Source organism: Leucoraja erinacea, chromosome 17, assembly GCF_028641065.1.
Source record: "Leucoraja erinacea ecotype New England chromosome 17, Leri_hhj_1, whole genome shotgun sequence".
In the NCBI taxonomy this organism is placed as follows: Eukaryota; Metazoa; Chordata; class Chondrichthyes; order Rajiformes; family Rajidae; genus Leucoraja; species Leucoraja erinaceus.
Window position 1 is genome coordinate 16,459,293 of NC_073393.1, and position 27,749 is coordinate 16,487,041.

At 42.7% G+C, this 27,749-nt stretch overlaps 1 protein-coding gene across 2 annotated transcripts in view; it reads right to left on the bottom strand.

Moving 5' to 3' along the window:
• The window catches only part of LOC129705211 (microtubule-associated tyrosine carboxypeptidase 1-like), a 48,475-nt gene that overhangs the window by 16,116 nt on the left and 4,610 nt on the right, over positions 1-27,749 (bottom strand). Inside the window, exons 2-4 of one of the 2 annotated variants that reach the window (XM_055648678.1) lie at positions 24,013-24,112; positions 6,514-7,128; positions 3,670-3,813 (exon numbers count right to left, since the gene is read on the bottom strand). In XM_055648678.1, coding sequence (XP_055504653.1) covers positions 3,670-3,813; positions 6,514-7,128; positions 24,013-24,078 — 825 coding nt within the window. In that variant the 5' untranslated portion in view covers positions 24,079-24,112. Of the gene's footprint in view, positions 1-3,669; positions 3,814-6,513; positions 7,129-19,749; positions 20,576-24,012; positions 24,113-27,749 lie in introns of those variants that run through there. The other variant, XM_055648679.1, reaches the window with a different exon arrangement.

Consider the following 27,749-nt stretch of genomic DNA (forward strand, 5'->3'; position numbering starts at 1 on the left):
GTTTCGAGAGAACCATAGATCTCTCTGTCAGTGAACAAAAGAGAAACAGGGCTGGTCTCTTAAATAACATTTCAGTGCTGGTAAAATCTAACCCTTCTGTGAAAGCATATTTGGATCAGATGGTTAGAATTCATGGATTTTAAACATTGTGTTACTGTTAGCTGTAACAAAATCTCCCACTAAAGAGACCATTTGATATTGACAACTGCCATTAACTTTCTTAAAAGTGTGTCGAATTTCTCAATGTTGTATTGTACAGTGCCTTGTGTTTGAGGAGTGATATGTTTCTCGGCATGGATGAAACACATTTCGAAGCCAAAATTTCCTCAGGGGCGGGCCAGTATTCACAGGGGGTCCATGTCTGTGTACTGAGTGCAAGTCAGTACTTCTGAATCGCAAGCACAATTATAACATATCCTTCTCAGCAATGACCTTGGGATGAACTGTAATTGGAGCAGAAATGCTGAGGATCTGCCACAGAGCTGCTACCAGTTAGGCAGGGCTCGAGTTAATGGGGATCATCCACTCTTGGCTTAGAGCATGGCAACTTATTATCTTCCAGCCAATGTGAGGGTACATCCCATCCAGTTACCACCAACCTGCAAGCACAAGCTGCCTTACATTCACGCTAAACATCATGGTTTATATATTAATTAGCATCGGCTCTTCTCAACAGAGGGGTTTTGGCTTTATTTCCCTCTGGTTTTCTCCCTTCTTTTCCAAAGGGACTAGCCTATGCTGGGATATAGTTACAAGTACACAATTAGATTTGCAGGATATCATTCATGTGGCTAATGTTTCAAATTGCCAGCCGAGGGATGAAAGGCTGTCACATAGAATGTTGTTCTTGCTGAGCGCATGACTGAGACTAACTTACATTTCTTTGTTTAGGTTTAATTATGATCCTTCTCACAAACAGCAACCTTAAAGCAGTACATCCAGGCCTGATCACTTTGCTGATAGTGACACTATTTCACTATTCACAACATGGCTACTGTGTGAAACTTCACTATGAAGAGATGCTCAATGTCCAAAATGTTTGGGTGGAGATATATCAATGCAAGTCTTTCTTCATCCTGTGGCAGACACAAGGATACAATGTAGATGGTGCGACATTCGTTCAACTGCTATTTTTACATTGACCCACACACTCAATTTTCCCCTTCTCTCCACATCCCCATAACTTACCTTCTACTACCCTTCCTTGCCCCAAAGCCCTCTCCACCTTCTCATCTCATGACCCCTACCCTTCCCAACTTCATCTCCTCCCCACTACTACCACCCACATCCTTTCACGACACCCCACCCTCACCAACCCCTCTCCATACTTCCATCTCACTCCATTTCTACCGTCCTCATCCCTACCACCCTCATCCTCCCGCCAATCTCATCCCCTTCCCACATCTCACTCTCATGCCCTCCCCACAGCTCCTTCCTCATTCCTTTCCACCCCTCCCACCCTCATCGCCTCTTCAGTCCTTCCACCCATCCCCTCCAAACTCCTCTCTCATCCCCTTCCCGCTCTTCCATCCCCATCCCTCCACACTCCTTCTGTCTTGATCTGATCTATACGTGACTCTGGACAACATGTCAGAATCCTATTCTCACTGTCACTATCCAGCCAGCAGGGCAAACCGACCAGAGGAGTGGAATGCGTGCAAGAGTCTTCAGCACTGACTCTTGACCCCCAGGAGGTTTTGTACCATCAGCAACCTAGAAACCCCGTTCCTGATCACCATTTACTATTCTGGCACAATTGATGAATCAGTACTTCGTCCATGATGAACAACATTTGGAAGAAACACTGAAAGTAGTAAAGTAACAGATTCACTCCGGATAGGGGACCTTCAACGTCCGTCCCTACAAGCTGACTAATTCAAAAGAACATTGTTGAGGCAGGTAGTGTAGCCATCTTTAGAAAGTGCCTGCTCCACACTGGGCATACACTTGGCTGAGGTGTTCTGGACTAATTGATTTTGAAGTCGTTAAGAATAATTAGCAGTCTTTGCTTTAATCAGGATGAATGGCAGCTGCAAGATTTTGCCTTCCAGTCTGCTTTCCAGATTCATTGGAACAGCAGCAACAATGTTCATTGGCTTTTACTTGTGAAGCCAGACAGTCCGGTGACATCTGTTATACTCCCCCGTGGCCTAACAATAACAGGCAGCAATTTATACAGCAAAATGAATCATAAAGCCTTGAGGCAGCTTTATCTGGAGTTGCTAGACTCAAGTTGAATGTGACAGTGATGAGAGGGCATGGAAAGGAAGTAAAAAAGTGGTGCAAAATGAAAGAGAAGAAAATGAGAGAGGAAAAATTGATGGTGTAGTAGAATAATAGTGGGCAGAAAATGGGTGTGACAAATAAAGGGAGAAGGAAAAGAAAAGGACAGTCTCAGAGTAAAGTGACACAAAGCACAGAGGTGCTGACTCTTTTAGTTTAGTTTAGAGAGACAGCGTAGAAACAGGCCCTTCGGCCCACCGAGTCAGCACCGACTAGCATTCCCCACACATTAACACTATCCTACACACACTAGGAACAATTTACATTTAAACCAAACCAATTAACCGGTATATCTTTGGAGTATGGGAGGAAACCGAAGCGCTCAGAGAAAACCCGCGCGGTCACGGGGGGAACTTGCAAACTCTGTACAGATAGCACCCATAGTCGGGATCGAATGAGGGTCTCCTGCGCTGCAAACGTTGTAAGGCAGTGAGTACTTATCTACCGCTGTGCCTCCGTGCCGCCCACAAGGAAAACTGAAGTTACTGAAAATGCATCTAACGTGTTATGGGGTGATTTAATGCACTAATGCTTTAGCTGAACAGCCAATGTCTGGAAAGCTTTCCTCCTTTTCATTGGTCTTGCATCTATGATCATCTTATTGAAAGGTAGAGCAGGAACATTAGGGCCTATTCCTTCTTTTCTTCTTTTCTTGCGAAAGGTAATTGCCAGGCTAATACAAAACAAATACAATAAAAGATATCCAAAATGTTCTTCCTATCCAAAATTGCTATTGATTTCTATACTGAGCATTCAGCGACTGATGGTGGCACATTGGTGCAACTGGTAGGGCTGCTGCCTCACAACCCAAGGTCCTGATCACAAGTGCTGTCTGTGGAGTTTGCATGTTTTTCCTGTAAATGCGTGGATTTCAACTTGGTGCCCAGGTTTCCTCCCGTATCGTAAAGACATGCACGTTTTTTTAGGTAAATTGGCCTTAGTGAATGCCGCAAATGTGTAGGGAATGGATGCGAATGTGAGATAACACAGAACTAGTGTGAATGAGTGATCGACGGATAGCATGAATTCAGTGGGCCGAAGGGCCTGTTTCCTTGCTGTATCTTTCGATCAACCAATCCCTCTTGGATAGAGAATTCTGAAGATTCACTCCCCTCTGGGTGAAATGATCTTTCTCTTCTCGGTTCCCAATGACCAACCGCTTGTCCTACGACAGTGCCTGTTTTTTGATGACCAGTTACAGGAAACATCATTCCCAGATCTACTCTGTCAAGCCCCATGATAATTTCATACGACCGCACCATAGTATAGGCCCAGCCAGCTTAATCTCTGCTGACAGAACAAAGACAGGAAGTTAAACATTAGAGCATGTGTAAGTACAGTGAAGATGCAGGGTTTGTGTGGACACAGTCATTTTATCCACCTCACCTCTCCAGAGCATCCTTCCTTACGCATGTAGCTCCTGATGCAGGTCCATATTTTATTCTTCGATAGCATAGCACCCCCTGTGGCCACTTCAAAATTCTCATAGCACCCGTACATCTTGACCACGCTCTTCATGATTCGTACCGCCTAGAAGAGAGACAAGGGAATGCAACTGTGGTTACCCTGCACCATCTCATTCAGACATTTTACCTGATTTAGTCCCTTGTAGTCAGGGGTAAAGTAGCCAACATGGGTTTTCCTGCTCCTAAAGTAAAAGGCAAGCGGCTGAATGAGTCTCGGAGAGCGATGATCTAATCCTTGCAGGTATCAAGCAGATCAAAGGGAATTAAAGTAATCAAAGTAAACCACTAAATACCACTGACTATCAACATATTTTAAGCATTTAATCCAATTACCCTGTCAGTGCAATGTTTTCTGCATGCAACGATTTGACATTAATCTTCAAATTGAATTACCTGCGTGACGGTGGATCATTTCACAGAGATTAGCATGGCGAAAGCTAAGCTAGATAATATTAGAATTATGGTAAAACAATGACACAAAGCGTTGGAGTAGCTCGGCAGTTCAGGCACCATCTCAGGAGAAAACTGATCGGTGACATTTCGAGTTGGGACCTTTCAAACTGATTGTAGCAGGGGGCAGAGAGCTGGAAGAGAGGGGGGCAAACAAAGTCTGGCAAGTGGTGTGTGGATACAGAAGGTTGGGGGGGGGGGTTGATTGCCAGATGGTTGGCCAAAGGCCCAAAATGGAAAGATCAAAGTGTGACAGGAAGACAAGGATAGAAGAGGCGTAAAATGTGAAGCCAGAGGAAGGAATGTAGGTGGATGGGGCTGGAGAAAGGGGAAAGGGTGAAATGGGTGCACATCCAGGTGGGGCACAGGGAAGAGAGGTAGAAAAGGTAGGTTGGTGAAAGGGAGGGGGAATGTTGGTAGGTTAATTAATTACAATTGCAGAATTCAATGTTTACACCATTGATACCCAAGAGGAATACGAGGTGCTGTTCCTCCAACACCTGGAGACATGCAGCCTCATCTTATTGCACTAACTGCCACTCAGCTAGAAACGGAACAACATGCCCAATTATCAATTGTTTCATCAACAGGCCCAAGACCAAAATTGCCAACTTCATGCAGTTTAACAGCAGATTAATGGCCACGTGGGAGGCTCACATGTGTGGTGAAGTTTCATTCTACACGAGGGCTCTGGACTATCCATGGGCCACAAAAGCCTGAAAGAAAATCAACTGTGTGTCCAGGCGTGATGTGTTCAACTCGATACTACTGTGCATGGCACCTCTATACATTAGCCCAACAGACACTTGGAGGAAGAGCAAGGGAAATCTCACGCTCATTAATCTACATCATATGGGTACAGTTTTCTTCAAAATGCTACTGCATAGTGATCTTAAGCAGGTGTTTGAGAATGGAGTGTTTTAAGTTTTTGACAGCTTTAAAATGGTGGTGATATGTAATATTGCCTTATGACAGAGAAATAAACCATTCTGGTCACCAAGTCTCTCCTTCCTCCAAGAGCAATTTCATCAAACCAATCCCCCACTTGCCCACCTGCAACCTATTGTCTCACACACAAGCACAACTGTACCTTGATTCCCCTACCACTCACCCACCCACATCACAGGCAATTTGCAATGGTCATTTAATGTACAAACTACACATACTTGGGACGTAGATGGAAACCAGAGCACCTGGTGGAAAGCTACGTCACCACCGGGAGAATGTGCACATTCCGCACGGAGAGCATTGGAGTCAGGATTGAACCCGGGTTGTTGGAGCTGTGAGACAGCCGCACTACCTGCAGCACCTCTAGCTGCCCAGTTCCAGCTAGGCCAGCGAACATGACAAATTCCCAGACAGGTGCTGGCATTGTATAAATACGATCCATGCCTCACAGTCGAGGGCTACAGTATTTACTGGTACCACTGGGTTACCCAACGAATTTGAGGGAAGGTGGATGCACAGATAGGCTCAGAGAAAGCAGTGCACTGTCGAATAAAATCAATTTACTCCGGAAAAAGAGTTCAGTTAAAGAGCAAGAGAAAGTCTGGTTGAAATTGTGGAAATGTCACTTTATAAGATTGCATTTTCTCTGGATTAAAACAGTGAATGGGGATTATTTCAAATACATTGTGTCAACAGTCTGTCATTAACAATTGTGTGATCACCTGGTTTGATCGACAAGGGAATTTCCCCAATTACCTGCATTCTGACTTGGAATCACATCATTACCAGAAGCAGTCTTGCCTTAAAGCACATTTACGGTTCTTAGCGCCATTAGCAATGTAACAGATTCAAGGTTTCACAAAACTGTTACCATACAAACTTTCAAAGAGGTATTAGGGCAGTTGAACAAAAGCCAGGCAATAAATTAGGTTGTAAGAACTATCTTGAAGATCAGAGGGGGAAGCCAGGTTTCTGGGGGGAAAATCCATACACAAGGGCCCCATGCAGCTGAAAGTAGGATTGCCAATGGTGGGACAACAGAAATCAACGTTTGTACCTAAAGCCCAAAGAAGACACTGCCAAGACCTTATTGGGGTGTAGAGTAGGAGGAGGTTTGAGATCTTGAGCCACAAGGGTTTTCAACAAAAACATGAGAAACCTAAAATTAGACTGGGAGCTAAACCAGGGTGAACGAGTGTCGAGTTGATAGTTGAATGAAATTGGGTGTACATTCATAAAGATTCAACAGAGCACGGGATGAAGTTTGTGGAGTTTTACAGTATGCCAGGAGTTGGCATTAATATCGCTCGACATAAGACATAAGTGTGGAATCTCCAGAAACCAAGATTTAAAGAGCTGTGCCCACCTGTTCAATGAAGCGGTCAGATGCCTCGCTGTACTTGCTCATTATGCTAGTGCTCAAGGGTTCCGAATACTCAAACTGAGGGTTGTAGGTGTAATTAGATTTGAAAAACGCCTCTTTCTCCTTATCAACGTTCATTGGTCTCAGCGCCACCAAGAGGCATGGGCTCTTAACAGGGGGCGGCTCCTGTGGGATGTGCCTGGCTATATGAGGGAGGGATGTGGCGTTCCTGATCCTGGCCCGGGAGTGATTGGAACCAGTGTTATTCACGTTGAATGAACTTTCACTCCGCCTCATCCAGCTGCATTGTCTGTTACCAACAAGGCTGGGCGCCCCTGCAGGTGCCCTGTTGACTTTCAGGCCACAGCCCAGTGCCCCTGAAGTCTGGGATATAGTCCTCAAAGGTGCCTCCGGCTGCGGAGTGGAGAGGCTGCTGTGCCCCCGAATCCCATTCCTATCGCTGCTCTTCGTCTCGGCCTCTTTCCTCAGTGGTTTGGTCGTGCCGGCCTGCTTGCTGATCTGGGGCCTGGCCAAACCCTGGGCCCCTGGATCAAGCACCATCGCCGAAGCCAGGAAGTAACGCCGTGGGAAGTTGAACTTTATCCTCACGTTACCAATCTGCCAAATTAAAAAAGAGCACTGAATCAATGTCATAGACTCGCAGACACAGCACAGTAACAAACCCTTCAACTCACTGTCCGCCCTGTCCATTAAACGCTCGTGTTTAAACAAATTATAGTGTAACCCATTTTATTCTCCCACACGTTCTCAACAGTCTCCCCACTTCCTACAACTCATCTATCACATGTTCACGTTATAGGAGTAAAATTAAGCCTTTCGTCCCTTCAAGTCTACGCCATCATTCAAGCATGGCTGATCTCTGCCTCCTAATACCATTTTCCTGCCTTCTCCCCATAACCCTGGACACCTGTTCCAATCAAGAATGTGTCTATCTTATAGAAGTTATATAGAATGTATATAGAAGAAACGCGTTACTTCTTAAATCTAACCAATATGCTGAAAACATTTAGTAAAGCTCGCAAATGTCAGCTTTTTTGTGTGCTCAGAAGTCAAGGCCCAAAAAACATGTTAATGTTTAGTTTATTTTGCTTCAGTTAGAACATTATGATAACTTAGAAATTGGAGATAAAAGACAAGGACAGTACGAGGTTAAAGTTAGTAAAAACATGAATGCTAAGCAGCCAAAGATAAGAACTGAAATTATAATAAAATGCTGCATGAAAATATAGTTGTGAGCATTTGGAGAATGGCCAAGCTGTACTATCTCTGAATGTTCCAGGCCCAGATTTGTGCAAATTAAAAGCCTCTCGTCTTCTTGAAGAATTCTCCGTGTCTGTGTCATTTATATCTTTAATTTGAGTCATGTAAACCACGACAATCTCTGCCTTAAAAATATCCACTGACTTGGCCTCCACAGCCCTCTGTGGCAATGTTCCACAGATTAACTACTCTCCGACTAAAGAAGTTCCTCCTCACCCGCTTTCTAAAAGAGGCCCTTTAATTCTGAGGCTATGACCTCTGGTCTCCTAGACTCTCCCACCAGTGGAAACATCCTTTCCACATCCACTCTATCTACGCCTTTCATTATTCTGTAAGTTTCAATGAGGTCCCCCCACACAATCTTCGAAATTCCAGCAAGTAGAGGCCCAGTGCTGTCAAACACTCATCATATGCTAACCCACTCATTCCTGGAATAATTCTTGTAAACCTCCTCTGGACCCTCTCCAGAGCCAACACACCCATCCTCAGATATGGGGCCCAAATTTGCCCTTATCCATTCAAGGGGCAGTTTACAGCGGCCAATTAACCTACAAGTCTTTCGTATGTTGGAGAAAGCTGGAGCACGCAGAGGAAACCGGGAGAACATGCAAACCCCACACAGACAGCACCAGAGTTCAAGATCTGACCCGAATCATAGGAGCTGTGAAGCAGCAGTTCCAGTAGCATAACTTCTTATTTCACGTGTATAAGATGAGTGTAATCCCATCTGAATCAAATCACTTGAGTCTGAAGAAAGGTCCCGACCCGAAACGTCACCCATCCTTTTTCTTCAGAGATGCTGCCTGACCCACTGAGTTACGCACACACATTGTGTCTATCTTCGGTATACACCAGCATCTGCAGTCCCTTTCTCCGCCCTTATTTCCTTCCACAGTTCCAGCCCTTCTGTGTCCTCAACAGGACTTTCTTTATATTTCCTTCCCTCACAGGAAGCCATCTGGCCACTCGAGTCGATGCTGGCTCACAGTAACATCCTCTCACATACACATCCCAAATTCTCCTGTAAGTCAAACTATAAGCTAAATGTTATCATCTGTTGCAACTACTGAACCTCATTGTTCCACAAGCTTAATGTCAGCAAAAGGCTCACCACATGTGGACCATAGAGGCAGTGCTTCCGGGTACAATCTCTGACATAATATTTCATTTTGTAACAACACCTTGCATTTGTATAGCAACTATAACCTTGCAAAGAAGCCCAAAATGTTTCAATCTAGTACAATCAGGAAACACGTGACATTGATTCAATAAATTGGCATTAAAGCAGGTGGCGAGAACTTGGTCAAAAAGGCAGTGTTAACAGAACAGAGAATGGTGGGGAGGTTCACAAAGTAACAGCCACCAAACTGTTGAGGGAATAAAACTGGGGTATCAATGATCACATTTTGACCACAACTGCCTTCGAAGTTTCTAAAATCTATTTCTATCATTGTGTGTCTGCCTGTGGGGGTATGGAGAGGGGGCTGGGGATGCGAGGGGCTTATGGATGTGAAGGGTGCTCACTGGCTTTTTGCACGGCAGCATCTGTTTATACCTTATACCCATAATATATCCTGGCACCATCCACTGAGTCAGGGAAGGCAGCTTTCACGCAGAAACAAGAGATCTCAGGTCCAAATGAAACTGATAATAAGCCACTTGGCCATCTGTCAGGTCCACAGACAACACAGTGAGAGAGGAATGAAGGCCAAATCACAAGTCCACGGGGAGATTAAATAAGAACCGTGCATCTGGTGCGAAAGGGGTTGAAATTCACACGTGAGGCAACAGGAGAAAGCAGTGACCTCAGAAAGTAAAATTAGGCAGTGTAAAAATAGATGGCCCCATCAAACTTGCTTCCCTGTGTCTGCTCACTGATTACTAGAAATTCACAGTACACAACGAGGCCATTTGGCCCATTGCGTCCATGCCAACCTGATATGGACTCCCACTTCCCAGTTCGATCCTGGCGTATAAGTCATATAACTTTCAAAGTGCTCATTACAATGCTGCTGCTTCAAATGTGCCAATGTGGACAGGGCTTTGACCTCAATTTCCTTTTCAGCCACTGGCTACTGTACCCCCACCATTCGCTGAATTAAGTAATCTTTCTCAACTCCCCCTAACCTTCTATTAATTAATATAAATCCATGGACATTGTTCTCTCCACCATGGCGTGCCAAGGACCATTACAACTCTATACATCACAAAATACTCTTGTCCCTCTGCCTCCTTTACTTCAAATAAATTAATCTCAGCCTCATAACTATGATTCTCTGGGAACATCCTCACAAGTCTCCTCTGCTCCCTGTCTCGGTCAATCCATCCTCTCAGTAATTGGGTGACCAGCAGTGTACACATTTCTTTTGTTGTAGTCTAACTATTCTTTTATACAGTTCTGACAATAGCTCCGTGGTGCAGCGATAGTAGTGTTGCCTTCCAGCACCAGAGACCCGAGTCCGATCCTGATTATGTGTGCTTGTCTGTATATAGTTTGTAAGTTCTCTCCGTGACCTGCCTGGGCTTTCTCCGGCTTCCTCTCACACTCCAAAGATGTGCAGGTTTGCAGGTTAATTGGCTTGGTATAATTGAAAATTGTCCCAAGTGTGTATAGGATAGTGTTAGTGTGCGGGGATCTGGTCGGTGCAGACTCGGTGAGCCGAAGGGCCTGTTTATGTGCTGTATAGTTAAACTAAACTAATTATCAACCACACTGGCAGTGTCAGTTATCATCAGCAAATGGCTTATCTAGTCTAAGACAAGTTACTTACACCACAAATAGCAAGGCATCCAGAAATGATGAAACATTGCTTTTTGCTACTGAACCAAACATTAATCCAATTTGCTACTTTCCTTGGATTCCTGGAGTTTTATTTTATTAATCAACCTGCACATGGTTAAACACCTTGATAAAATTCATGTATACCGCATGAAAATATACCACCCTCTTTGATATTCCTTTGTCTTTTGTTAATGACCATATATTATCGATTCTCGGCTACAGCGAGAAAATTGTGTACACCTCACCACCCAATAACTGAAAGGATGTAATTGCACTTGAGAGAGAGCAGAGTAGGTTGCAAAGATGTTGCCAAAGTTGGAGAATCGTCGCTCCTAGGCCGAGATTAATTTTGAATTAAAGCCATTAAATGAATGACTAATTAAAGCAATTCATTCTTCCTTATGTAATTAAACATTTTCATGATTTTGATCACACTTGATGTCCCGTTAAACTTCTTTGCTCTGACGTTTTGCGACATAACCGGTCTCCCTTCCTTTGTGCATATTTTCCAAGTTGCTGAGATCATTCCGATTGTGCAGTGCTCAGATATAACCACAATGCTCCAGCTGCAGCTTAACCAGAATTTTCTCAAAGTTTAGCAAAACTTCCTTGCTTTTGTATTCATTGCTGCTATTTATAAAGCCAAAAATCCTGTACTCTTTTTGTTTATGCAGCCTGCACAGAACTATCCTGCCACCTGCAAAGAATTATATATGTGTAGTACTAGCACTTTCTATTCTTTCACAATTCTTAAAATCATAGTTTCCCTTCGTTATCCCGAGCAGAATATAACCCTTCACACTTATCTGCATTAAATAAAGGTGTCTGTCCATTTCATCAATTCTGTTATATCCTCCTATTTATGTTCCTGGGTTTTGAAAGACCAATAGTCTCAAAGCCCATCTCTAAAGGAAACTGGTGTGCATTTCCTTCCAGTCCGAAACACAACATTACTTCCTCAACCCTTTGCTTTCTCAAGCTTGGCCAAGCACATATCCACCAATTGAACAAATAACTTATATGTAGCGGTTTGTCAAAACCTGCAATGCTCATTTACACAACAACAACCCTCCGACTTCTTCATCCAACAATATATCATCTAATTAAGTATGAGTATGCATCGGTAAATTCATGAAGAGGTTCAGCATTAATCCAAACTTTTCAAAAAACCAATTCCTTTTGTGTTGAATCATCCCCTCTGAAAAATTAGCCTGACTAGCCCAGTGTGTTTTGGCTTATCATTAATCTACGGTTTGAACAATGGCAATACCCCAGCTGTCCTTCCTACTTCCAGATCCAATGAGAATTGGAAAATTGTGGTCAGAGCCCTTCAGCTTCTTTCCTCAGCACCTGGACTGGGTGGTTGTATTACTTTAAATCCCATCTAGCTTTGAAGTACGAGCTTCTTATTTATATTCTACACTATTCTATTTTCCTAATCATTTTCTCTGACATTGTGCTGCACTCATTTTCATATCAGGGGGAAGGAAGGCTCACTTAAAGCAGTTTATCAGATCCCAACCTCATTTAATGGAAGCAGTATCACATCACACCTCGAGTCCTTCAGTCGTACCCATAAGTGCTGCACCCATGCAGTGATATTGCTACATCGTAGTTGACCACACTTCTTTTATCACTCTTCCAACCTGTTCCAAGTCCTTCTGCCGCCTCCCTGCTTCCTCAACACCACCTGTCCCTCCACCTATGGTCAAACCATCCACAAATCTAATCACAAAGACATCAGGCATTTCTATGGGAACTAAATTAACATTGTACGGCTTGATAAATGCCTGACAACATCAAACTCTACACACTACAAAATTGCCCCATTACAGCAAGATCTGGACCAAGGTTTCTTAAATTCTTCTCCTTTGTTTGCTTCATTCATCTGTCTGCTATCTACCCAGTCACAGTCCGATCCCATCGTATCCACTAATGCAGAGAGACTAAAGCATCCTTTCACATGGCTGCTAGCATGGATAATTTTCAGTTTTTTCCAATACCCCATCTCGGACATCTATTTTTAACCTTCATTGGAAGGGTTCTTTATCACTTTACTTCCATTACGTTTGCCCAAGTTTTTGCTGTTCTGCTGAAACTTGAGATAAATGCAGGATGTTTCTATTTGTGGCATGATTCCTATTGCTCTGGGCTGATTTCCTTTAGCACACATCAATAATCTGTTGTTATATATAAATTAAGAAGTACTTGCATGGTTGAGTTTCAATTTCAAGTCCTTTCATGAGCACTACTACTACTGCAGGAAACAAGCGCATACTGAATGAGGGAGCCAGATCCATGACATGGACAGTTTTTCCAATCCAAGTGTCCAATTCAAGACTGTAGAGTTTAGAGTACAGCGCGGAAACAGTCCCTTCGGCCCACTGAGTCAGCACTGACCAGCGATCATCCCATACGCTAGCACTAACCTACACACTAGTGACAATTTACAATTTCCAAAAGCCAATTAACCCACAAACCCATAGGTCTTGAGTGTGGAAGAAAACCAGAGCATTCGAAGAAAACCCACGTGGTCACAGGGAGAACGTACAAACAAACTGCACACAGACAGCACCTGTAGTCAGGATCAAACCCGGGTCTCTGGTGCTGTAAGGCAGCGATGCTACTACTGCGCCACTGTGCTATGATCAAGAGGACAAGCATGAGTGCTTTGAGATGTCTCTTGTCCACTTTAGCAGGTTGGTAATGTTGTGAGGCAAGAGACTGCAGGCACCACAGTGAAGGCAACAACTTCGAAGAAAGAATATTGATTATGTATAAAAGGCAATTATGTTATGGTCTTACAATTTTTGTTCCCAAAATATTATATGACATTTAGATTTATTGCTTGGGTCTATTCATGAGGAAATTGACATTCCAAGTCCTGAAAATTCAACTAGTGCAGTAGAGAATAACCACTGCGTATGAATCATCACATATGTCTCACAGAGAGAGGTCTTACCCACTTCATCCAGGGGACTGGAAACCAGGCTCTGCGGTATGTATATTAACACTCATACAAGTGGACTCGGGTGTCGGTGCCACGCAGCATGTGGGCAATGTAGAAAACCTCCTTCGACCTCCTTCAACTATGTTGAAGACCAGCTACGAATAACTTCAGGAAAATTGGACAGTGGAGTGTGAAGACGACCTCCTTCGATCTCCTTCAACCTCCCTTCGACTATGATGAAGTCTATCTACGACTATCCTCGACTACCCTCGATTACCTACAACTAACATGCCGACCTACTACGACCTACTATAACTGAACCTACGAGTAAAAAAAGTAGTGATTTTTTCCATGGCGACCTTTTTTTACTCGTGGCCATTTTTTAACATATTTTTAAAAAACGCCGTGACCAAGCTGAGGCCTCGAGTACGCAGAGTCCTGCCTTCTCTCCATACCCTCTGATCCCCTTTAGCCACAAGGGCCACATCTAACTCCCTCTTAAATATAGCCAATGAACTGGCCTCAACTACCCTCTGTGGCAGAGAATTCCAGAGATTCACCACTCTCTGTGTGAAAAATGTTTCTCTCATCTCGGTCCTAAAAGATTTCCCCCTTATCCTTAAACTGTGACCCCTTGTTCTCGACTTCCCCAATCATCGGGAACAATCTTCCTGCATCTAGCCTGTCCAACCCCTTAAGAATTTTGTACGTTTCTATAAGATCCCCCCTCAATCCTCTAAATTCTAACGAGTACAAGCCGAGTCTATCCAGTCTTTCTTCATATGAAAGTCCTGCCATCCCAGGAATCACTGGTGAACCTTCTCTGTACTCCCTCTATGGCAAGAATGTCTTTCCTCAGATTAGAGACCAAAACTGTATGCAATACTCCAGGTGTGGTCTCACCAAGACCCTGTACAACTGCAGTAGAATCTCCCTGCTCCTATACTCAAATCCTTTTGCTATGAATGCTAACATACCATTCGCTTTCTTCACTGCCTGCTGCACCTGCATGCCTACTTTCAATGACTGGTGTACCATGACACCCAGGTCTCGTTGCATCTCTCCTTTTCCTAATCGGCCACCATTCAGATAATAGTCTACTTTCCTGTTTTGCCACCAAAGTGGATAACCTCACATTTATCCGCATTATACTGCATCTGCCATGCATTTGCCCACTCACCCAGCCTATCCAGGTCACCTTGCAGCCTCCTAGCATCCTCCTCACAGCTAACACTGCCCCCCAGCTTCGTGTCATCCGCAAACTTGGAGATGTTGCATTCAATTCCCTCGTCTAAATCATTAATATATATTGTAAATAGCTGGGGTCCCAGCACTGAGCCTTGCGGTACCCCACTAGTCACTGCCTGCCATTGTGAAAAGGACCCGTTTACTCCTACTCTTTGCTTCCTGTCTGCCAGCCAGTTCTCTATCCACATCAATACTGAACCCCCAATACCGTGTTCTTTAAGTTTGTATACTGATCTCTTATGTGGAACCTTGTCAAAAGCCTTCTGAAAGTCCAGATATAACACATCCACTGGTTCTCCCTTATCCACTCTACTAGTTACATCCTCGAAAAATTCTATAAGATTCGTCAGACGTGATTTACCTTTCACAAATCCATGCTGACTTTGTTTTACCACTTTCCAAATGTGCTGCTATCCCATCTTTAATAACTGACTCTAGCAGTTTCCTCACTACCGATGTTAGACTAACTGGTCTAATTCCCCGTTTTCTCTCTCCCTCCCTTTTTAAAAAGTGGGGTTACATTAGCTACCCTCCAATCCTCAGGAACTACTCCAGAATCTAAAGAGTTTTGGAAAAATTATCACTAATGCATCCACTATTTCTGGGGCTACTTCCTTGAGTACTCTGGGATGCAGCCTATTCTTCATTACCTATTCTTCGTTCAACAATGATGGCCTCATCTGCAAATTTAAAGATGATGTTGAACCCTGTGTCTAGTTACATAATGCATGCAAAGTGTAATGCTTGGCAGTGCTTGCTTTTTAAAGTGCTACACGTCATCCATTGTGTAACCAATAACAGCCCATGAACATTGTGAAATGGAATGTCAAACTACAGTTTGGGTCAATAAGATAGACACAAAGTGCTGGAGTTATTTTGTGTCTCTCTTCAGAACTGTAATTTCTAATCCACTGGGTAGTTAAAAACCCAATGGTATGAACACTGAATTCTCCAATTTCAAACACTGACTTCCACGGTCCTTTCTTTCCCATTCACCCTCAACCCGTACGCATCGATTTCTCTCCCCAATTCCACCCCTCTCTGTTCCTTTCCTGCCCTTCATACCCTTTTGTTCCCCTTCTTTTCTCTTCCGCTGTCCCCTTCCACTCATATCTCTCCCTCTTGCTTTCCATTTTTCTCTTCTTCTTTATCTGACACATTTTTGCCTCCTTTTCACCTCTAGCCTTTCTCACTTACTCCACCCATCTGCCAATGTACACCCACCTCCTCACCTGTATAAACCTATCTCTTGGCAGGTGTTGACGCGCCCCCACCTTTCTCGCCCCCAGTTGGAAGAAGGGTCCCGACCCAAAAGGTCACCTGTCCATTATCTCCAAAGATGCTGCCCGACACATTGAGTTCTTCCAGCACTTTGATTTTCTCAAGATCCTTGCATATGCAGTTTAGTGCGTCTGCACATCCAAGATATTAATGGTGGGAGTTCAACAGTGGGAGACGGTCAATTTTTCATATTATGGGACAGGTGCTAGTGTGGTAGCTCTGGCGAGTGGTGCCAAAGAACAGAGATTCATAGCTCTACATTTTGTTGTCTAGTCCCACAGATATTTCTGTAAAGTTCAACCATTTCTAAAATGTATACAGATTGAATCATAAAGGGTTTAAACAGGCAAATGTGACGAAGGGGAACACTGGAGGCAACCAAAATGGATCATCCACTCGGTATTTATAATTGAATGCAGTAGAAAATATCTTCAGCCTCTTTTTTTGGGAGGCCCAAGGGTACTTAATGTGTCCAAAACTATTGCCCCGAGCAGAGATCTGCAAACATAATACAAATCAGGCATTGAATCTGAGACAGTTCTCTATTATTTGACTCGTTTACCCACTGAACCATTTGCATAATACTATTCCTGCTAAACAAGAAAAACGTTTTAAAGCAGTGGAACATTAACCAGTACACATCACAGCTTCCAAAAGCAGCCTCATAAAGAGAATCAAAATCTTTTATTTATTTTCTTACAGTAATGACATCTCAAAATAAGTACTTTAATGGTTGTAAAATGCTTTGGCATGTCCTAGAGTCATTAAGAATATTACATAAATGCACATACTATCTCTCAGTAATATCTCTCTTCCAACACTCAATGGATATTTTATTCAATTTAGTATGATGCTTGACAATCTAGAAACAAAAAGAAATTTAAAACCATCCCCAAGTGCTACACGCTCAATAAGCAACTCTTGAAATAAAGCCAACTTTCCTGCAACAAGATCTTATGCTGAGTTAAAGCAATCTGTTTCGGATGTTGGGTGAGGAATAAATACACGGAGGGAGAGAAACAGAAGAACTTTCTAACATTGTGCTTACTGGTGGTAGAGAAGTTATTGGAAACCCCCCTAAGAGACTGGATTAACCATTGGAAAGGCAGGTATCAATCAAAGTGAGACAGCATGACTTTGACAGGAGGAGATTCTGTCTGACAAATTTGACCTTTTTTTTTAAAAAAGAGATATCATAAAGCATTGATGAGGACAGTAGTTGATACAGGCTACATGTACTTCGGTAAGGACTTCAACAACATTCCTACATGGATGACTGGTGCAATATGTTACAACTCTTGGGATGTCCTTGATTGGTATGGGTGTCAGGCATTATGGGGAGAAGGCAGGGAATGGAGTTAGGGGAGATAGATCAGCCATGATTGAATGGCTTGATGGCCGAATTGCCTAATTCTGTTCCTGCAATTTTCATGCAACACCTTCTGCTTATTTGTTGAGAAAACATTGAATTGGCAAATTGGATCCAAAATTGTCTTGGATATAGGAGGTATTGGGTGATTGTGAAGGGTTGCTTTCTGATGAGAAGTCTGTGGCTACTAATGCACCTAAGAGATTGGTGCTGGGATCTTTAACATATACATTATCAATTTGGATACGAATAGAGGCGGTAGGATCAGTAACTTTGTAGATGATATCAAAATTAATAGTGTTGGTCGTCTTAAGCTACTGTTGGTAAGATGGGAAGAGCTATAGAAAATGGACATTAGCCTTGGTAAGTGTGAAGTGATGCACTTGGAGGGGACTATTAAGGACAGGACACAATTTAGTCCTCCTTAAATCCATTCCAATGGACCCTGTAGCATATCTAAGGATCTCTGAAGGTGGCAACACTGGTAGATTAAAAAAGGCAGGTCAAATACTTACATATCACAGCACCTGCTGACCACTAAGGCTGGCATAGACTATATTGTCTTTTGTTCAATTATGTTTAAGTATTTTCACCTGTGTGACACAATCATTTGTGTTACCTATTGAGTTCCCTATTTAAATGCTGATGATTATCTCTGTCTCGGCACAGTTGTGGATTTTTGCATGCTGAACCTTGTACATTGTTTATCAGGATTGTATGAAAAGCCTTTTTGAGTGTAACTGACTACTGGCCCGTGTCTTCTCTGCACTTGGGTCTACTCTGCTCTTGATATTATTACACTTACCTTCATTAGCCAGTGCATAGTATACAAGAGCAGGGAGGTGATGGAATAAATATATTAAACTCAGTTAGGCCACAGCTAGAATACTGTGTGGAGGGCTGCACAATGTACTATAGAAAGTATATGATTGTACTAGATAGAACTTATTCATCAGGATTCTGTCTGGGATATAATGTGTCTGTTACCAGGAGAGAATGGATAGACTGTTTACGTCTCTTGCAGTGGAGGAGAAACTGAGAGGGAAACCTGGAAAAATGTTTATCAGAACATCTTGAACTATGGATCCCTACATTTTGAAGCTGAAGAAACAATAGATTTCCACCCTACATAAGGTGTGTGACATGGAGAGGGACGGGTGGTGTATTTTGGGCTCTCAAGGGAGATTACTCGAAGACCCGTTTCTCCATTTAATTTAACGCAGAAACGGTTACTTGCTTTTCATATGTTTTTATAATAAGCTCTGAATAGTACTAATACAGCAAATACTTTGTTCTAAGTGCAAAGGTGTGTATATGCTGTACAGTTTACAGGGTCTTGGATTAAAATTGAACAGTGTTTCCTTCCTACATACTACTGTTGTTCTTCAGAATACATTTTTCTTCTGGTTTCAAACACGTTAAACTAAAACTATCGGCCGCTATGCATCGCGGTTTATTCTTTTTTTTTAAACCTGAAATTTTGAAAGTCCGTGTAGACTAAGCGGCATTGAAGCTGGGTAGGCGACATAATGCTACGGTTTGAGACAGTTGTTTGGTTAACTGAGCTTGATTAGTACAGTATTTTACCTCCTGCACCCCGCGACCATTTCCCACATCCATTGCCTGCCATTTGATTAGGACTCGGCATTCCAGCCGCCGAGACCATCCGATCGGATTCCCGACGGTGGGTGTGTCAGTTCCAGACACAATAGAAAACTCGCGGCGCATTGATAGGTGGTGAGAGGGAGAGAATGGGAGTGCTTGAAAGATGACAGATAGGACCGCACTCGACATAAACTGTACAGTATGTAAAACAAAGGAAAGCACTTCCAACGCTTTTTTTAATAACATATTTTTAGACCAGAATACTTACTCGACAATTTTTGGAATAAAAATGATAATAACGATCTCGTATTACTCAAAATTACACGTGCATAAAACGCACCTCCTTCGTAATGGCCCAGGTGCCAATTTTATTCATCGAAGACAATAACAGTCGGCACTCGCCCCAGCAATAAGCAGTTGCTCCAATTCCCATTCCTCTCCCCCTCTCCCTCTCTCTCTCTCACACACACACACACACTCGAATCCTGGCGCTGATTCTCATTCGGTCCATTGTAACACTCTTGCTTGACACCGCGTTCCTCCCTGCCACAGAAATGTCCCTAGTTTGGATACAACCAGCAGCATTCGCGCTACACTGTGTCTTTAATAAAACCGCGCACATACAATGAAACGCCTGCCTGAACAAAGTGTTCTCTGATCGAAGAAAGCCTTGCTTGGTCGGGTGACAGATAAGTAGAGGATAAATAAAATCATCCAACTTACATGACAATCGCTACAAAAGTGTTCTCAAAAGATTGAACACTGAGACAACGGGGCTGAGTTTGGTTTAAACGTCTTCCGTCGCGGTCCTGGGTTGTAGAGCACGTCAAATGCCGGTGGCTTTTTGGGAAGTGAAGCCTGGCTTGTGGAAACAGTGGAGACGCGGGTCTAAAACGGAATAGGGAAGGGATAGAGGCGAGCGATATAAAGGGGAAGCAGTGGGCTGCCCTGACTGACAACCCCAGCCTCCGGCTATTATTAACTCAGGCTGCCATCCGCTCCATTCGATCGCATCTTTCCAAAGCAGCGGAACTTAATGGAAAGACGGGCGAGGAAATTGTCGATGCCCCACCACCCCCGCCTCCCGGCTCCACATAGAGTGCAGCCCTGGCCGTGGGGGTGGGGGCTGGAAGCGACTGCTGGTGGATAAATGGATAGAGAGCGGATTCCCCCGCCCGCCCCGCTGTAGATCCCCAGCAGTGAAAATGATGCGGAGCGTTTTTGAATTTCAGTCCGGCCTAGCCTACCCACTATTCTCATTCAGTGCCATACGCCAGAAACTGCCAGGATAACAATTCAACATTTGTACACTCGCCATTGTTCACGTTTTGTTTTTTTAAATAATCGCCCACCGGGGCAGAGATGCTCCCGGAGTTTCGCTTCTCTTCACGTTTCTGGGCACCGCTCTGCCGTTAACCTCGCTGCAGCTATCATCCCCGGGGGCTCTCAGGTGTCCGCAGTCTCAAGATGGCAAACGTTGTGTAAATAATGTCAGGACACCGGGTAGTGAGAGTTCAAGGCCCACTGCAACACTGACATGCCTTCACTTCACCAGGTCAACGCCAGCTTTGTGCATTTCAAGGCCACAAGCAGGAAAAGCATTCAGAGAAGTCAAGTATGGACTCAGATCCTGATTCTTAAAGTGGACAGCCATTTAGTAACACACTGTACACACGGATCTGGCTCTTCACAGCATGGCACTATTCAATGTGTAGGGAGGAACTGCAGATGCTGGTTTACACCGAAGATAAACGCAAAATGCAGGAGGAACTCAGCAGTCGGGCAGCATCTTTGGAGAAAAGGAATAGGTGATGTTTCGGGTCGAGACCCTTCTTCAGACTGAGAGCAATGGGGAGAGGGAAACTAGAGATGAAAAGGTTCAGAACAAAAGAGCCGCTCTGATGGCCAAGGAAAGTTGGAGGCCACAATGGTCCATTGGTGTCTGTGGAGGAGGCGATAGTGAAGGGATATATGGACGTAATAAATGTCAGTTCAGGTATAAAGCAGGTCTTGGCACTGGGTGCTAATGTATACTCATAGACCATCGACTTTCTGAACCAACTGTACTTGTTTCATGTGTGGGAAGGAACAGTAGATGCCACCAAAGATAGCCACCAAAAGCTGGAGTAACTCAACGGGTCAGGCAGCATCACTAGAGGAAGGGAACAGGGGACGTTTTGGGTCAAAACTCTTCTTCAGAAGAAGGCTTTCTTTTGAAGAAAGGTTTGGACCCAGAATGGCACATGTTCTTATTTAATTTCTGTTAATCTGTTCTATTGTTGCTTTGCCACTTGTCAGTTGGCTCTGGGTTTGTGTGTTTGATTCCAAGAAAATGCTTCGCACTGAATTAAAGGGTGTGAAATATAAGACATCAACGAGCATGATGCTTGTAACGGACTATTCAAAGATGCCAAAGATTCTGTCGTAGTGAAACAGCAATCGTTCAGGGGAATTCCAAACAGAAACAACCATAAGGAACCTCACATGGTGCCATAGGTTTGATTCCCAATGGATATTTCCATGTCCAATCTAGTAGGTCGCATTAGTAGTTAAATGAAGGCTTCTTCTGTCCTCTGAGAACAGCTTCAGAATCCAGTGACCCTGCATGGAGCTGCTGCCATGTTTGGGCCAACTACCATGCCTCAGCTTATACTATTGCAACATATTATTCATCATGCTTTAACCAGATGTAGAAGGAGTTGCAGAATTTAAACAGAGTCAAGGAAACAAGCCCTTCAGCCCAACTTGCCCCTGTTGACCAAGATGGCATGTCTAGAATATTTGGCCTATATCCCTTTAAACCATTCCCATCCATGTACCAGTCCAGATATCATTTAAATGTTTGTATAGTATCTGCCTCTTCTATGCCTCTGGCAGGTCGGTCCATATAGCCACTATTACTGACATAAGTAACTCCTGCAATTTATGTTAATGGCATACATGGAAATAAATAATGGATTATGCAGTGTCAGTATTGATTGATGAAAATCAAATCATGTTTAGTTAAACCTTTAAAATTTCGGAGGCTGTAATAAACAGAATTGGTCAATATAAACCTGTTAATGTAATGTTTATCATTCTTGGAGTCGTTAATGGGCAGAAGTTAATTATGGACTTCCACTGACTAAACCAGGGATCACAGTCTCAAAGTAATTGAAGGGCTTGGCCATTCAGAATAAAGATGAGAAGAAACATCTTCTCTCAGAGGATATTAAGTCTTGGAATCCTCAATCCAAGTGCCATAGAGGCTGAGTATATTCAAGATAGAGATAGATAGATTACTGGGTTAACTAAATCAAGGGGTAGGGGAGGGGGCTAGTGTAGGAAACTGCTGCTTTGTTAAATGGATTTGACATTAATTTTCATTGATAGATGAAGCAAGTCTGACGGCCTGTATATGCTTTTACTTCTTATCTTTATGTTTTCTAAAATTCAGTCTTTATGTCAAGCTTGGTCACTTGCACCACACTTTCAAGAAATCAGCTTTGTAATCCATGTTTTTAACACTTCTTCATAGTTTACATACTTTTCAATAATTATCAATAACACCAATAGGGTAAAATCTGAACTAATTGATACCTTTATCCACTCTGCTGTCTGAATAGCACCTGTTCTAACAGAGCTTGAAATTAGCAATTACCCATTGGGTAGAGTTTCCGCTTGTTTACCAATAACCTTCGTACAATTTGTATAGAAATGAAATTTTCTCAGACCTGAAGATTAGGCAAATTTAATTATGAATTATGCCCCACACTACCCTTGTTTGTGCTTTCAGTAATCCTTTATATTGACTAAAGATTCATGCATGCCTACAGAAATGATTACATGTTTCAAGATCCTTTTCCTCAGCAACGTCTGATTTTGATTCATTCCATGTGAATTAAAACTGAATTTACATCTACCATGAGTGCAAACATTGTCCAAGATATTTGGTGACCTTTGAGCCATAGTTCTTGCCACATTCAGACATCCTCAATCAACATCACACACTTCAAAATACATGCACTTTGCCTCTCTAATCCAAAAATGACTCAACACAGTGGTGGTCCTCTTTACAACTTCATTCCTATCTTCTTACAAATGTTCTCCCCTTTTCAGGAGTCACCGATCACAAGCTCTTGAACGTCAAAGCATCTCAGGGCCCTCTTTCTTCTCCATTCCCTCTGACCCCACCTCTTCTTGCAGACACATATTTTACCCGATCAGCTGCCCTTCTACAGGAACTACAGGCCATCATAAACCATGAATTTTTGGGTTGGAGGTAAGAAGAAATTTAGTCAATCAGGGAATTGACAAGCATTGGAATTCCCATCTCCAAAGTGCTGAATGATATCAAGATCATGAGATCAATAAATTGAAAGATAAACACCGTGGGAGTCAAGGGATATAGGGATCAGGTGTAGAGTGGGAAAGTGTTGATGTCTAGATTTATTTCTTATGTAGAAAGAAAGATTCTTATGTATCTTAGAAGGAAGAAATGGAAAAATGATAGGAAGTTTCAAATGCCACAGGACAATAAGAGAACCTCATATAAACAGTTTTGATTCTCAGAAGCTTTCTCAAGCACAGCACATGTACACTACTACACTATTTCCCCACATTCTATGTACCAAGAATTAATATAATTAAATATTAAAAAACAAACATTGTAAGAATTTGTCCAACTATGTTAAAAATCCAGCACCAGGAAGTAAATGCAGTTCATATAGATTAGTAGAAACTAATTGTGATATGGTCCACATGGTTTATCCACGACAGACGTGGGCAAATTCAACCTGTACTTCAGGTGCTGATGTCTGGTTATGTATAAACAGTTCAAAATATGAGTCTATTAATGTTCATTTGTAAGCAAGCTGCTTGTTTTTTTTATTATTGAGTAGCAGAATGTGTTTTCCAGCAACACTTTAGACCTCACATTAATCTGCATGAAGCAACCAAGCACTAAGATATTTACTAGGCATTTTGTGCAATTGACAACAATATTACCAGGAGGGGAGATATAACAGGGAGGTGAAGCTCGTCACGTTCATACATGTTCTGCAGCGGCCACATGGTCTTGCAATGTGTTGGAAAGCCTCAGGTTTTCCTGTAAGCAAAACATATCTTGTTGTCATCACATTGAACCATCACCTTGAGCAATACCTTAACAAAGCTTAAAAAAGGATGATTAGAAAATACTTTGTGGGTAATTCCTGAGATTCATGATCCTCTTAAATGGATAACCTCTTATTCTGAAACTACTTTTATGTACCTTCCACCAGGGGAATCCTCTCTGGCAATATCTTAAACCACCTTGCCAATGTTTTTTTAAATCTTCCATGTTGAATACGATTACCCCTCCTTCTTCTAAACTGCTTTCATTGAAGCTAAACCTACCCAAACGTTCCCCTTATGTCAACTCCTTCATTAAAGGAATCAATCCAGTAAACCCTCTCTGCACAGCCTCCAGTGCAGGGATATCATTCCATAACTACAAGACCAAGACTCTACATAGTAACCCTGGATGCAGTCTTACCCACACTCTGTAATGTTGCATTTAAACCTCCTGTGTTCGGCGATATGGTTGGCGACCACGTTTGATCTCGCCGATGTTAGGAAGGCTACATCAGGAGAACCAAATGCAGTAGATGAGGTTAGAGGACATGCATATGAACCTCTATCTCAACTGGAAAGGCTTCTTCTCCTGATGGATGTGAGGGATGAGATATAGGGACAGGTGATATAAGGATTTGTGTCAAGATTTTCTTAGTGCCTTAATTTAGTGCCTTGAGTTCCTCTTTTTAGTGCCTTGATTTTCTATTATAATTGGATAGTTTTGGTGCCTTTTACTGTAAAGACCAATCTAAAATATGTTTTTAGAATCACTGCCACTTATCTATTTTTCATTATTAATTCTCCAGTCATATCCTCAAAGTAAGTTGACAGCAACCATTTCATGGAATACTTGTGCTTGGTCTGCTAAGGTCTACAGGATCTCCTGATTTTTAACACTCCTCTTTGCATTCCTATACCGACCTTTCTGTCCAGGGACTCCTCCAGTGAGGCCGCATGCAAACTCGCAGAATAAGACCTCATATTCCATTTGGGTAGCATGCAACCCAACGGTATGAATATTGAATTCTCAAATTTTAGGTCACTACAATACCCTCAACCCTCCCTTCTTCCCCTACAACAGCACTCCCCTTTATTTACACTCCACTCCCCTGTGCCCTACCTGAACTTGCCCTACCTGACCCCCCCCCCCCTCCCCACTTTATCCTGCCTCTTCTCTCTTCCAGCTTTCTCCCCCTTCTCTCATGTCTGAAGAATAGTCCCGACCCAAACCATCACCTTTTCATGGGCCAGAGATGCTGCTTGACCCGCAGACTTACTCCAGCACTCTGTGTCTTTTTTTTAACTATCTTTCATTGTTTTTAGACTATTTTGATATTATTTTTTCTCAGTTTTCTCCCCTTTTTATAATTTTGTTTTCATGATCTTTCATTGGTTTCTAAAGATATTCAAATCTTCTGGCCTCCCACTAATCTTCACAATGCACAATGAGACTATCCTTAACTTCCTTAGTTCCCCAAGGGTATTCCATCCTTCTCCAGTCGTTATATCCTACTGAATGTATCTTAACTGAGATCTCCTGAATATCTACCATCACTATTTTACTCCTCTATTGCTTAAATATTTTTCCCAGTTTCCCATTGTGACTGCCTTTATCTAAGTTTGGGATTCATAGCATCTCACTCTAATTTGTTCCCATTCTCTCCTCTGGACAGCCTTCGAGTTCTTTCATGTGCCAAAGAATATTACAAACCTGGTCAGAAACTACTTCCAAGATTTGCAATTCTGTATTAAACAACAGAATGCACAGAATCATGGCAATCACTGGAAGTGGGAATAATGGCAGGTTGCACCATCTCCCCGCTAGCCTTCACCATGGCGATGGAAGTTCGAGAACAGGCCTTCCGGCAAGCCTTCAGGCCGCTGTCAGAGGCTGCCGAGCGAAGCAGCAACTGGCTGTGGCTGAAGAGGAAGGACTCCAACTGGGCTGCAAAATGACCAGCAGGAGGGGTAAAACAGCGGGGAGCCGGGTGTCGTGGGCCTAGCAACGAAACACCAAGGAAGGAGAGTGCCCACCTGATGACCCCAATTACGTTTTTACCCCTACCCCACTCAAGATAGTAAGAAGGTGCCAATTATAGTAGGGATTATAATATCAAGTCCAACTGAATGCTAATTTCTACCTTACAATAATCATTCTTTCCTTGAGTATCATTTATTTCAAGATTACATGATACTATCTCTAAAATAGTCTGGTTCGTTCCTCAATGTGTTGTTCTCAGAAAGCATCCCAAATACACTCTCTGAATTTGTCTTAAAGACTCTCTTTGTCAATTTGATTTATCCAAACTATATGATGATTAAAATCACTCACATTCATTGCAATTTTTTTTTTTTACAATCAACTATTTATGTCCGAAGGTAGAGCTACTGTTAGGTGACCTAAAATGTTTCCACCAGTGACTTCTATATTTTCAATTCAGGATCTTGAGCTTCAGTGCCAATATCACTCCTCACTTCACAGTAATCTCATCCTTTATTAACAGACCTGTGCTATCTCATTTTCCATTCTGCAAATCCTTCTGAATACAAATACCCCTGTACATTCAATTGTTTGCCTTAGTTACTTTGCAACTGTGTCTGTTTAATGGCTTTCAGATCATTCCCATTTACGTCTATTTGTGCCATCACTTCTTCTCTCTTGGAATGAACGTTGTGTGCATTCAGATAAAGAAAATAATTTTTTCTTTCTATTTTTTTTCTGAACATTTGTGGTGCAATTTTATGCTTGTCCATTCCTGATATGTCTTGGTTATCATTACCACTGTTGTTACCATGCACTATTATCTTTTATGTTCTCTTTGCCTTCCTGACTGACCCTCCATCTGAAGTTCTATCTTCTTTTAATGATTTTGCTTTTCTCAATTCTAATTCCCCCCTCACATTCTCATCTCACTGCCAGGGTAATTTAAATGCTTCACGAGAGCAGTAGAACCGAAGGTGCAATCTTTTAACTCTGAGGGTGGTGGGTATACGGAACACGCTGCCAAAGGAGGTAGTAAAAGTAGGCACTGTAACCATTTAAAAGACACTTAGACAGGTACATGGGTACGAGCGGTTTAGAGCAATGTCCGCTAACTGTGGGCAGATAGGATTAGCTTAGATGAGGTGCCTTGGTCGGCATGGACGAACTGGGCAGAAGGGCCTGTTACTGTGCTGCATGACTCTATCCCTTTGGAAAAGGAGAAATTTGTGTTTCTCTTTGGCTACATATCAGATTAATTGTCTCACAGAACAGAGTGCAATACACATAGAGAATTTTATAGAAGAGAAAAGAAAGAAATATTCCAAAACAGGTTTAAACGTAGAAAAGAAAAAGTGCTGGGGTTAGAGAAAGGAAATAAGGTAAGACAGTCCGTTAAAATTGAATTTGAACTTTAAATTTATTGATTTAGGATTCCGTTTTCTTCATGGTTTCCATAATGTGTGAGAAAAAAACTGGCTTGCTGCAGGGGCCATCATGCCTTGGACCTTCAGTAATCCGAGACAAAGTGATCTGCTCTAAGTCAGCTTTGGATAATGCAAAGGCAACAGCTGGGCATCATTCTTGCAGCTGTGGGTAAAGCAGCAGGTGGTGGTGTGGACCGTGCAAGGAATGTGACTTTAACAGC